Source organism: Hydractinia symbiolongicarpus, chromosome 13, assembly GCF_029227915.1.
Source record: "Hydractinia symbiolongicarpus strain clone_291-10 chromosome 13, HSymV2.1, whole genome shotgun sequence".
Lineage (NCBI taxonomy): Eukaryota > Metazoa > Cnidaria > Hydrozoa > Anthoathecata > Hydractiniidae > Hydractinia > Hydractinia symbiolongicarpus.
The window spans coordinates 14,548,838-14,562,665 of NC_079887.1; the positions used below are offsets into that span (position 1 = coordinate 14,548,838).

The 13,828-nt window shown below is 34.4% G+C and overlaps 1 protein-coding gene across 1 annotated transcript; it reads left to right on the forward strand.

The window, feature by feature from the left end:
- The first annotated feature begins 1,590 nt into the window (after positions 1-1,590).
- On the forward strand, positions 1,591-13,461 carry LOC130623533 (peroxisomal multifunctional enzyme type 2-like). The gene is made up of 9 exons (XM_057439022.1): positions 1,591-1,874; positions 4,145-4,308; positions 6,775-7,518; positions 8,035-8,097; positions 8,643-8,873; positions 9,300-9,438; positions 9,517-9,773; positions 11,101-11,269; positions 12,339-13,461. Exons 1-9 carry the CDS (start codon positions 1,676-1,678, stop codon positions 12,503-12,505), a joined length of 2,133 nt encoding a protein of 710 aa, XP_057295005.1. The 5' UTR covers positions 1,591-1,675; the 3' UTR covers positions 12,506-13,461.
- The last annotated feature ends 367 nt before the right edge of the window (positions 13,462-13,828 follow it).

Genomic DNA, 13,828 nt, shown 5'->3' on the forward strand with positions numbered 1-13,828 from the left:
CGAATGTTCTTAAAGTTAAAGTTCTTAAAGTGGAAATATTGCAATATCCAAAAATAAAACTATTTCCGAGAATAAAAAATAATCACCATTAAGAACAAGTTAAAAAGTCAAGCACGTCATTTTCCTACTTTTTATCCATCGTAAACATACGAGGTATATTGTAGTTATACGGAGTGTGGGAACATTAGTTTGATTGCAAAAAAAGGATTATAGCATACAGATTGTGAGATACCGAGAGCAAGTTATGCAGAATTCGCTATGGGGAGTATGCAGAATTCGCTATAAGGAGTATACCATACGGAGTATGCTATACGGACTATGCCATACGGAGTACTCTATACGGAGTATGCCATACGGACTGTGACATGCTTCATATACGAAGTATTACATTCGGAGTGTGACATGCTTAGTACATGGAATGCGAGATGCTTAGTATCCGGATTGTGACAGGCTTAGTATACGGAGTGTGCCATGCTAAGTATGCGGAGTGTGACATGTTTGGTAGGAACAGAATTCGATGTATTGTTAATGAGTTAAGGTTTACAATGGCTGGTATAAAAGTACACAATTATAAAGCTACATAATAAAAAGTCATTATTTGTATGGTTAGTTTTATTGCATATAGAAACATACAAAACAAAGTTATAAAGCTTAGAATGAATATAATGGAAGCCATGAAAATAAACTTCATACAAAACGCAAATAGTAAACTACATCATGCAGTTGGACTGCCGGTAACTCGAACACCGGTTAACTTCAACACTCCCTTCTGCCTTATCATTGTTAATAACAATATCAATTTCGTCGTCGTCACTCTCGCCGTCGTCATCACTTCCGTCGTTTTTTTTGTCTTCCTTCTCGCCAGTGTAATCATTTCCAATTGTTACAATGAATGGTTTTCTCATCAAGTTTCCCAGCAGTTGGAGAAAGGCATAAGACCTGCAGATATTAAAGTGTCGCTTAATCTAACCGAATTAAAGGTGATGCATGCTAAATGGATTTCAAAACTTTATGAATTCTTATGTGCTCAAGATAAAATGATATTAAATGGCTTCAAAGCTGCTGGTATAACAGAAGCAGTGGAATCTGCTAATGCTGTCTTAGAAAGAATTGAAAACCCTTTTCGTTGTTAAAATATTTACTTATTTTTCTCTGCTATTTGTATGAACAGTTTGTTGTTGTTGATTATGTTGTTTTTGATTTTTATATTACAAAGATACCATTGTTAGCATAATATAGCGGAGCTCCGCTATTTGGTGTATACTCCGTATAATATTGCGGATAAGGCTTCATAAAACGACAAAGTCTAAATTTGATTAGAATCCCTGGAATCACTTTGGAAAGTCAAAAAACTAAAAAATTGGAGGTTAAAAAGTAATTCAAAAAATCGGCAAATATTACTAGTCGGTAAAAAAAAAGTCGGTAAAAATTTTCGGTCGGCAAAAAAAATGTCGGTAAAAAAATTGGTCGGTAAAAAATTTAGTCACCTAGCCAAAATTTGGTCACTTTTTGCCGACTTTTTTTTTACCGATAAGGTATACGAAGTTACACTCCGTATACGTATGCCTATACAGAGCCTTACTCCGTATAGCTGCACACTCCGAATGGAACACCACCATCTTCTGCGCGGTCAACACACTTTCTTGCTCCAACACATCTTGTTTTGATTACCACTATGCCGCAAAGGTTGGATTTTATTGGAAAAGTTGCAGTCATAACCGGCGCTGGTGGTGGATTAGGAAGAGCATATGCACTAGAATTTTCTAAAAGAGGTGCTAGTGTGGTTGTCAACGATTTAGGTGGGAGCTTTCATGGAGATGGAAAAGACACTTCACTTGCTGATAAAGTTGTGGAGGAAATAATTACAGCTGGGGGTAACTAGCTACCTGTTTTAATAATAATGATTTAATTTAAAAAAGATGCTAAGGTAGTTCATACAAACTGACAAAGTCTTTTCATTATTGCAGCTTGCAGTTGAAATGTTCTCCTTCGTGCTCTCCTTTGGGTAAAAAATTAACTTTTCACGGTCACACCTTCACAGTAAAAATCTTGCTTAACAGAACTTACAAGACATATGGTCTTTTAATGTAGCTAAATAAAAATTAACCATCTTAAGTCTTCTCTTATAATAATACGGAGAGTGTGTCCGTATGCCTGTGTGTCTGTAACAGGCAAAGTGGATGTGTTCATTTTGCTTTGATGTCGCCAAAAATGCATTTTTTAGTATATATGTTAAATTTTCTGACCTTAGGGCACGACGTCAATAAAACTACTTTAACGTCAATATCCTATATTAAATTAATGAAACCATTATAGTGCACCTAAAACTTTGAGTCTAAATAACTTGAAAACGAAGTGGTGACGTCATTGATTTTTCACTGTGTAGGTAACTAGGGACCACCTAGGACCAATTTAGGTAATGTTCTCAAACCTTGGTCCCCAAATCCAATTTGGTATGGAGGGGTTGATGACGTCATCAAAAAACCATTAAACTCTACTATGCAACCGTTTGTCAAAAGTACATGATCCTATACATTTTATTGATCTGCGCTTCAAGATCAATACGGCAATGGGTATACCATTTTCCTAAAAAATGTTTTGGTACTTTCAGGAGACTTCTGACGTCAGCACAATTTTTCATTTCATTAACCGTTCATCAAGAGCACATGATTTTATATACATTTTCTTGATCAGCGTTTTAAGCTCTACACAAGAGAGGCAACATGAAAAGAATGTTCCAATTTTTTTTGTGTGGATGGGTTGCTGTCGTCATCAAAACATCTAAAACAACCTATTTTCTATTGTCCTTTTGACCAAGTGGATTTCTCCACGGGCCTTATTGACTAGTATATTTATAATGGTTTAACAACAAAAACATCATAGTTACGACATGTGTACACCATTTCATATAGCTGTGTAATCTGAACATTAGCTAGTGATTGGTTCACTGTTAAATTCTTTAAATAAATTAAAGTTTCATGGTCAAAATCCTGTAAGACTAAGCATGTGTTATCGCTCTAAGTAACAAAGATCTACAACGCTGTATTTAATTCGACTCACAAGGTGAAGTATACCAATTCTTAACTCCAATATCATGGGGAAAAAATTCTTAGTCAATCAGTAACTTTAACAAAAATGTAAATCTATTTTTAAACTGCAATAAAAGGCATAGTACACTCAAACGAATGCACAACAAAAAAGATCAATATAGTCACATTTTATTATCAGCTTTATGTTTATACAGTTAATCAACATGTCCTTGATTTACATAAAAATAAGATTACGAAAAAAAATAATTATATAAGGAAACTTATCAAGAAAAACTTTTCCAGGAGAAAACACAGGGATCTGAGCCTTGATTTTCAACTCCCCAGTGTCCTTGAATGGTTATACTTTATATAATTCTGATCTGTAAATTTATGTGCAAGCTAGTTGTAACATTGGATGTATGTATGCACATTTAAAATATTCTACTTATACATAATTGCTTGTGTTTTTGCAACTACTTTGCAAAACTACTCTGGCTTTAACCCTTCCCGTCCCGTTCCCTGACTAGTCCAGGATATTTCTACGCTAAAATAATCTCGATCCTGGACAGGGATTTTACTAGGACCACTTTGAACGGCCCTCACAACCACCCGGTATCTTTAAAACTAACAAGATCGATTTTTTTTAACACTAGAATAATTTATTTCTTATTTGCGCCTGATCTGACGATTTTTAAGTTCGGCAACCGTATGTTATGCAGATTTGCTTTTCAAAATTAAAACAAAGATGGCGACTGGATTTAGCGCATGCTGTGACTTTCCTTTTATATATTTACAATTCTTACTGAATTGTCTATTACTGGGTTCAAACTGGGACTTAGATAATGCTTTATGACCATTTTTTAAAAAAGAGAAATACCTTACATGCATTTTAAACATAGTATATATGCTTTAAATTAGTTGTTAAGGTTTATTTTAGACTAATATTATAAAAGTTACGAAAAATGTGTTTTCTGCTAAAAACGCCTGGAATCAGGGACATAATGTGTTAAAAAATGCCTGGGGCGGGAAGGGTTAACATCTTGCTGACTCAACATCTTGCTAAAATGTTTTCCAGATGAAATCCTTTACCTTTATTATAACATTAATTTTTCTAGGAAAAGCTGTTGCTAACTACAACTCTGTTGAGCATGGAGAAAAGATTATTGAAACCGCCATTCAGAATTATGGCAAGATTGACATTCTTGTCAATAATGCTGGTATTTTGAGAGACCGATCTTTTCTCAAAATGAGTGAGAAAGACTGGGATAAAATCTTTGAAGTATGTCAAAATCCTCTTTACCTTCTGTATTTTCTCTTACTCATGTTTTGAACACTTTAAGTGTTTAGGTCCTAACTTGTGTGGGTATGACATATTTTAGGTGTGTACAGTACTGCTTAAATTTAACTTTACATGCACACCATAGTTATCACCTTCACACCAGCAGGGAGAACTTTTGTTGTCATGGTTAACCTATAGATACTATATGTGTGAACTATTTTAGCATGTTGAAAACAATGCAGTTCATTTCTTGCAACTAAATTTGTTTAGCTCATATAAATTTTGCAAAAAGTTTAACCTGTTTTACATGTGAGTAGTAATATGCCTAAAAACACATCCTACAAAAGTTTCAAGATCCCTGTATTTTGTTCTAGATTGACGAGAAAATGACTGTATGACGCTCAAAAATCGTCGCATTTTGATCTGAAATGACAAGAACATGTCTCCTTGTTGCTTAAGTTTTGCTGTATTTTATACTGAAATGACAAGAAAGGAACCTACAAATCTAAAAATTGGTGTATTTCGTTCTGAAATGTCCCATCATAGCTTAAAAAGTGCCATATTTTAGTCTAAGAAGACAAGAAAACAATTTTTGTGTTTTTATTGGAAATGACAAAAACATGATTCTACAAAGCTTAAAACTCGCTGTATTTTTGTCAGAAATGATGAGAAAACGACAGTGCAACGCCTAGAAATCGCTCCGTTTCTATCTGTTTTGGTAGAAAACATCCATCATAGCCTCAAAATCGGCTGATTTCATTTTAAAATAACAATTAAATCTTATTGTCAACTTCTGCACATGATGATAAGCAATTAGGGTTCATGTGTAAACAAAAGATTGAAAGTTCTTTATGTAGACATAAGGTTGTTGCGTGAGGTCTTATAAGTTGCGTATATATATTCATATAAAGTTACATTCAAGCAGTAATGATGATTGGGCAGTTAAGGCTCAGTCTTTGTGCAGCAATGCTAGAAGTCGTAGGATTAACGATTTATTCATTCAGAAATTTAGTGTAACTGTTGATGTTATTAGAGTTGCTGTCAATAAAAAATAGGGTTCTCTGGAAATTATTTTATGTGAATGTCTTAGTTCTCATACTGGCATTGTTGGAAAAAGTAGTTATGCGCGAGAAGTGAAGGAAACGACTAGGAGAGAAAGGGAAAGTGATTGCAACAAAATCTAAAATCATGATTTATAGAATTTAAGCCAAATGTGATAAGTTACCTTTGCTGAGTTTGTGAAAAAGGGTAGAAACTTAGTAAAGTTTAATAGTTACTCAATCAGACCTTTAACACAAAGTATTTTTTAGCTCAAAAGAGGTACAACAGTAGCTGGATAGAGATACATGAGAACTTCTCTTGCTTTATGTATATAAATAATATTTTTGGCATGTAGGTTCTGCTTCATTTAGCAGAGTCTTGAGGATTGAGGTTAAATGTACGTTGTTAGGCCCTTTTAAAAAGTGTTAATGTTGTATGAGAGACATTGGTAGTGTAGCAGAAGGATCTTGACTGTTAAAGGAATGATATAAGAATGGTTGGGTAAATATATAAGGCAGAGACAGAAATGGTTTAGATGAGCTAAGAAGCAGCCTATCTTAGTCAAAAGTGTTGAGACAAGGCAGCCAATTTCACCACAAGTTTATCACAACAGGCAGGTTTTGCCAAATTTTAAACTTGTCAATCTTCAGAGTGAACTTAGGATCTTGGGTTATTTGGTCCAAACTCTTGAAATGTGCTTATTGTTGCTTAACTGCAGCATGGCAATTTTCCACGAATTTTGTGGATGTCGATTATTTTCATGTGTGAGCGGGCTAGAGAGTGCAAATTTAAAAGGCTGTCTGTCTGAACTTTGTGTGTGTAAAAGTAACTGTATTGACCATTTGAAGCCTTTCTACATATTTAAAAATGGACGGAAAAAAGTTGCCTTCGTCTAGATATTTTTTGTCGAAGATTGTAGGTATACTTACAGTTTAGAAATGTTATCCACAGCAGAAGATTGTTGACCAGGGAACTTAGAGATAATGGGGGACGATAGTTAGGTAAAAAGATGTAAAGACTTAATGGTTCCTGGATCGAAGCCCAGACATAAGCTGGGAAAGTTAGGCAGGAAATAATAAGAAGGGACTTGTTGCAGTGGATTGACACAACTGACACAATCTATAGGTCGGATTATAAAAAGCCATTGATTGTCCTCCTCTAACCTATGCTAGAAAACAGACTTTATGACAAGGATCCAGGGATGATGACTTTAATACAACTTTGCAGTTGAAAGGAACATTTATAAAATTTATCTTGTCCCTGTTGGTCCACTATGACTTCAGTATTTTGAATCTAAAATCTTGAAACAAAGTGATTAAACAAATCGATTCAAATTTCTAGTTCTACTTGCCCTACAGTGGATCCTGAAGTTGTGTGCTAGTCAGTTGGGTTTGTGGTCTGATTTTCTGGTGTATTTACTTTTAGGTACATGTTAAGGGAGCTTTCAAAGTAACAAAGGCAGCATGGTTGCATATGCAAGCGCAAAAATATGGTCGTATTGTGATGACCACGTCACCTGCTGGTTTGTATGGAAATTTCGGTCAAGCTAATTACTCTGCAGCTAAAATGGCGTTAGTGGGATTAGCAAACACATTAAGCATTGAAGGAAGAAAGAAAAATATTTTAGTTAACACTGTCGCCCCTTTAGCTGTTACTAGAATGACAAAGGATTTGATGCCTGGTTTCGACTTACAACCCGAACATGTTGCCCCTTATGTGGTATTTTTATGTCATGAATCTTGTAACGAAACAGGGAGCATTATTGAAGTTGCTGGTGGATTTGCTTGTAAAACGCGATTGCAAAGAGCCAGAGGTGCACAGCTGCGGCAATACGTCAGTGATTCTCCATCAGTTGAAACAATCGCTAACTCCTGGGATAAGCTTACCGACTTTTCTGTGACATCTAATCCCAGTAGTGCTGATGAAGCTGCGCAAGAAATTATTAATACAATGCAAAAACTTCCTGAGGAACCTGTGCCTGTTAATGCTCCACCTCATGAAAAAATGATGGCATACAACTTTCCTGATTGCTTTTTTTCCTACACTGAGGAGGATGTCATTCAGTATGCTTTGGGTGTGGGTGCTACTTTACCAGACGATGACCTTTTCTTATATGAAGGACATTCTTCCTTTTCTACACTTCCAACATTCGCTACTATAATGGGTCAGGTAGGTTATTTCCACTTCAATGAAAATACGTTTCAATTATGCTTAACCGACCAAGAGCAATAATGCTTAACAAGTAAGTAGAATATAATTTTAAATTCAAAGAAGCAAAACTGAGCTAAAGTTTCCATACATTTTTATCAGCAGAACATTTATTTTTTTTATTTCAAGAGACCTAAAAGACCTAAAATATCTTCCCTTTATGGACAAAAAATCCTCTTCCCACCCTGACAAAGCTTTAAGGCATCCTTAAATAACACATGAAATAATTGTGTTCCAGCAAACTAAACTTTTATATGTTTTCGCGTATTTTAAGGTTTCTTTTCTCTTTTTTAAACATTCCTTCATTTGCACAGTCATGCTCTAAATTTAACATTATCTACACGTAACGTTATCTTTTCCCACTTGTAAAAGTTGGATGTCTAGAAACGCCCTTTTTTCGGTGTTCTAAGTTAATAACTTCTGTTAGAAACATAGTTGTGTTATGTTATATTGCTATAGTAAATTTTTGTTTTATAGGGCGCTGTTTTTGGACAGTTTGCGGAAGGGATTCCTGGACTTGAAGATGTGGATGTCAGCCGAGTTAGTATTAGTCTTAATGTCATAATTCAGACCATCTCAGGTTATAATGTTGCCTATCTCTTTTAAAATTAATCTGCCATTTTGTTCTCTAATTAAGTGTTAACATACATAAACTTTTTTTGTAAACAACCCTAGTTTCGGGGTAAATCCGTGGGTTGTTTAAGGGAGGGAGCCTTTTTTGACTCTCAAGTTGCTTAGTTGGTTGCTAACACCTAATTATTTTGCTGACACACTACTTGTAATGTGCACCTTGACTTTAGAAACACACTAGAAGGGTGTTTGCACACTGAGTATATTTGTTTTCTGAGAAGACTTTGCCACAATTCATCTGGAAAAGTTGCCGGAGTAAAGTGTTCAAGGAAGGCCCGAAGGCTGCTAAGCAATTTCCTTATTTTTGCTAAAGTTTAAGGCCTAGACTCTGAGCTGAGATACTTTAACTTTTACCAAATATTTGTTTGGACGTTTTGACATTAAAAAGATTTCACTAAAGCATGCCAAACTTTAAAATAAATCAAGCACATATTATTATATTTCTTTTTCTTTAGGTTCTCCATGGTGAACAACATACGAAAATTTATAAGCAGATACCACCATGCGGCAAAGTTCGATGCAGTGGTAAAGTTGTTGACGTATTGGACAAGAGGAAATTTTGCCAAGTTATAGTCGAGAATAATATTTATGACGCTAAAACAGACGATCTGCTTTGCCAGAACCAATTTGTAGTGTTGTTTGTTGGTGTTTCTGGTATTGGACGAAGAGGAAAATCTAAAGTTCAGGTTTTTAAGTAATATCTTCGCAGTCCGATTGAAATATATATGACAAGCTCCAATATTTTTCTTGAATAAATTTTGATGGTAAAAATTAAAGCTTACCTATAATGTGAAAAACAAGTTGAAGTATTTATTGGTTTCCGAGTTGTAAAAGTTTGAAAAGTTAAGCTACTTATGCGAAATTAGGACATTATCGATTAGATGCTCAGAAACACTTGCTGGTATGAATGTCAGGGTAACTACGTAGGTGTCAAAAGAATTCAAAAATCTTGAGATCCGATTGAATTTTTTTCAAAAACAAAAATAATATTCATAGACAATGTCTTTCATATGAAGCCAACTTGTTTTTTCGCAGGAGGTGAGCTTTAAAAACGCACAAATGTGACGTAAATTGGTTTAAAGGATGAAATCTACGTAAAACGGTAATTATAGGTTCCATCTCTACCCCCGCCTGCAAGAGCAGCTGATGCCGTATACGAGGAGAAAACAAGCGTTAACCAAGCTGCTCTGTATCGTCTGAGTGGTGATAAAAATCCTTTGCATATTGACTCTGGTTTTTCAACTGCAATGGGTAGGTTTTATTATAACTATATTCTTTGAAGCTTTTGTGATAAATGTACAAAATTTATAAGATATGTTTTTTTTTCAGGTTTTGAAACACCTATCCTGCATGGTCTCTGCACTTATGGTTATGGATTTCGCCATGTTCTCAAAACGTTTGGTGATAACGATAGTTCGTTGTGTATGGGAGTCAAAGCACAGTTTTCCAAACCTGTGCTTCCTGGCCAAACTTTGCAGACAAAAATGTGGTTGGAGGGCCGTCGAGTTTACTTTCAAACTAGTGTGAAAGAAAATGGATCGGTTGTTCTCCGCAATGCATATGTTGATTTTGTTGCTGATGTTCAGGTTAGCGTAGAATACTTATTTTTGTTTATCAAATAATGTTACACCTTATTAATTTTCAATGAAAATGTTTATACGCGCATCGCATCAAAATCAAATGGTCTGATAGTAAAAGCTTTTAATAGTGGCCAAAATAGCCGTTTTTTGGTGTCTAGAAATGACTAAACAACATTATTTGGACATTGCTTTGTAGCTGGGTAGGCGTGTGAGCCAAGTAAACAAGGTCTGATGTGTGCCAGCCTCACTTTCACAATGTCTGCATTATGGAAAAACCCGCGCACAGCAAATTAGTGAATAAAGTACCCGGGGTACTTCTTTCAGAAGTCATAACTTTTATTGGGCACTGATTTAGCGTTAAAAAATTTTTCCCTTTTAACTTTTATTGAGGCTTTTGATTAAAAGTAATGTTTATTTTCTACTTTGCGAGAGGTAATGAAATTTTTGGGACATGAGTAAATTATTTTGAATTCTAAAAAAAACGGCTGACATCTGTGTAAGAGTGCAGAAGTATGTTGTATTTGTTATATGTATATTGGTTACCAGGTAGAAAATATATATAAGTGCTGGAATAAAATACAGACCAGATTTAAAGATTATTTGGCCCAGTGAAAAAGCGCGCACTAGTAAAATGACCCCATTACATTGCCGTTCTTGATCTTGATCATTTTTAAATACAATATTTTACTATTGACATTCTTATTAAAAAAGAAATATTCTTCCAGGTAGGACGTTTTTTTACTGACGTCTGAAACCAATTTTTTGATATTTAGTCTAGTAGTTTAACAAGGATCGAGGTCATAGCATTATTAACACGTGAGAATTTATAGTGCCATATAAAATTAGAGAGTTGGCCTACTTTTGTGATATGTGACGTCATTTCTCATTCCTGTTACGTCATCAAATTTATGTATTTTGAAAACGAAGAAATGTCAGTAACATTTTTGTTTGGAATCCTTAGTAAAAACAAAGCAAATTGAAAGTAGGAAAATGAATAAATTGTTACGCGTTACAGAAGGTAACAATGAAAAACACATTTTTGATCCTCAAAAAACGTGCGCAATGTTTTAAAAATGGCAATTTGCAAGAGATTCTACATAATTTTTTTTTAATTTTTTTTGTCTCGGATTGTAATTCGCACTTAGAAAATGAAATGTTTCTGATAATAATGGTAAAAAAAATGCTTACGTTTGCCTAAAGGCGTAAATATCGCTTTTCGCGAAAAAGTATGTCGCCGGTTTGTAAATTCGCAAACGTTTTTATGCAATATTTTTTTCCAGTGTTTTTAATTGGGAAAATTTATTTAGCTTCTATGAATTTTTATGATTTCTAGCGTTCAAAACCTGCGCTCGTCACCACGAAGCAATGCAAGTCGTCATCAAATGACAATATGGAAGTTGTTCACACTGCTTACGGAATACAACTTGACAAACCAACTAATGTGTTGACCAGAACAGGGCGTGGTTTTCCGTTCCAAGTTATCGACAGTAATAAGGCTGAAGGTACTTCTTTTTTCAATGCATAATTTGTAATTTCTTACGTTTTCCGACGTACACACCAAGAATTAGCCGAAATCGCTTTGACATCCTGGTTAAAAAATTTTTTTTTCTGTGCTCATCCATAATATTAAGTTGTATAAATAGCAAAGACTTAAGGATTGTTTTCAAGAAATTGTGGAGAAAAAAGGAGACTAAGTACGACTCACATAATAGAAAGTAGTGCCTGCTCTAAAGTAATTTTTACCTGCGTTAATTCATAAGATACAACGTTTTAACTTACTTCAAGCGAAAACCAAACGAAAATAAATGTAATATTTTTCAAGATTGAATGGTCGAAAATAGTTTTTGATTTATTCGAAAGCTCGTTTTAAAATCAACCTGTTCAGTCTTCAGGCTGTAGGGTGTGAATAATGTCATCAAAAATTACGGCTGCCGAGAACAATGTCGCTTAAAAGAGCTAAAGTCGACCTGTGGGTTGCAAAAGAGTTACCGTGTCCTTTTTCGCGACAAAATCTAATATTAACAATCAAAAAAGAAAATTACCGTCTCACAAATTACCTCCGTTGACAATAATTCCTTACTCTAATTAACTGCATAAATTTTAAAGAATGCCACATGCATCCATGAAGAATTGATTAAGAATTGATGAAAAATAAATTGATGAAAATATATTGATAAAAAGTTTAAAAAATATTTAACAGGTCTAAAGGCACGTGTGCAAGTGTTGGCGAAAGTTACCATTTTATCATGTGTAGGTTAGATAAGCAGCGTTTGAATTACTCAAGTAGCACTTTTTCACACGTTACCTATACGGAATAATCCACGTTAGAGAACTCACAATGGCTCCGAAATTAAAGAAGATAAAAATGGCTCCTCGTACGTCCGCAACAATTGGATTATTTTGAGACTTAACTAAATAATCTAAGTCCGTTGTAAACATTGACAAGTGAACTTTGATAATCATAAAAATGGTCTAAATAACTTCCTGTAGGGACGAACTTCGAAATTTTGTAGGGCACTGTAAATTGTGCAAAAACTATTTGTTGTTTTTGCAATTTTTTTTTGTTTTTAGGTAATGAAATTCTGTCGTGTACAGTCAATATATCTGAAAGTGCATTAGCTGACGGAAGGTTGAGACCGATGGAGGCTTTCATGCGGGGCGAGCTAAAAACTTCTAATAAAGTATTGCTTACAGGTAGTATAGCGGATATATTCAAAGATTGTGCATCAAAATTATAAATGTTTCGAAGTATACTTCAGGGGATGGACGAACGAGTTATGAAATATGGTGGTAAATATGGTCTTTAACCGTGTTTTTTGCATATATTTATTTTTATGCAACGATATCTGATTGCATAAAGGGTGACCAAGCGCTTTATAATAACTGAAAGTTTTCACCCATCTCTTTGAATCTTTATCAACATTTTTTTTGTGTCTCACAGTCGTACCATTTCTTACCGATTTTTTATTGTTAATTTAGTTAAAATAATCTTAAACTGACAAATGTTTACATTTTTAGCTCGGTTTTCTCCGAATTTTTTTTAACTTATCTACTTCAGTTCGTGGTTTTTCGGACATATTATGGCTGGGGACAGAATCCGCCCCCTTCCTTTGATTAAATAGGATTAAAGTTATATTTCTAGATGGAATACATTTTTGTTTCCTTTTTACTATTTTTTATAATGAAGATAGATATGTTCAATTTAAACTACTGTTTTTACTAGTAGTTCTAAGTTTGTTCGTATAAGGTGAACAGACCTTGTTTCCTATGATGAAGCACTTAAGTCTATTTTCCTTATCGTGAATTTCAAATTACGATATCGCAATGACTGCAACACGAAAATGAGAGAATAGATTCCTTTCTTTGTAAATCGAAGTTGCAATGGCGTTCAGTGCATTGAAAAAAGGCAGTGCATGTTGGTTTAATTTGAGGTTAGAAGTATTTCACGTACTTAGTTTCTGCTGCATTATTCGAATCCTTTGAAATCCTAACCCTCTAGATTGAATAAAATGCTTTTAAATTTTAGCGCAATTATCTTTACTCTTTAGTGAACCTTTTTTATGTTTCAAAAATTGTATGTTTATGTAGTTTCGACAAGAATTAACAATTACGTTCGATGATAAAGATTGTCGGCAAAAAATCATGGATCTTAGTTTTTTGAATAACAGAAAAGACATGTATTTGATGTATGGAATATTATCGTTCTTTGTAATTTTTCCCTAAAAGTTGAACCAAACAAATCTACAGTCGGAGAAGCCGGTATCCGTAGAAAATACTAAAAATGCTTATTAAATATTTGTCACTGTCACTGACGCACATTGACAAACTGTGACCCACTTTTAGAAGTGAAGCTGACGAAGTATAAAATGTTTATGACGGCCAAAAACCTTGGTTCGATTCTTGTTAATAACAATCATAGACAGAATAAACAATATGGCTAATTTTGACTTTATTGATCATATTGATGGTATTAGGGGCCGCATTTTGAACTTCTTACGGTTCACATAGATATAGTTAAATCCATACTCGTAAAACATGCCAATTCCTCCTGACGTCAACAC

Coding starts and splice junctions, on each gene's coding strand:
- LOC130623533 (XM_057439022.1), top strand. CDS start 1,676: ATGCCGCAAAGGTTGGATTTTATTGGAAAAGTTGCAGTCATAACCGGC. Junction 1,875..4,144: donor GGAAATAATTACAGCTGGGG/GTAACTAGCTAC, acceptor TAATTTTTCTAG/GAAAAGCTGTTGCTAACTAC. Junction 8,098..8,642: donor AAGATGTGGATGTCAGCCGA/GTTAGTATTAGT, acceptor CTTTTTCTTTAG/GTTCTCCATGGTGAACAACA.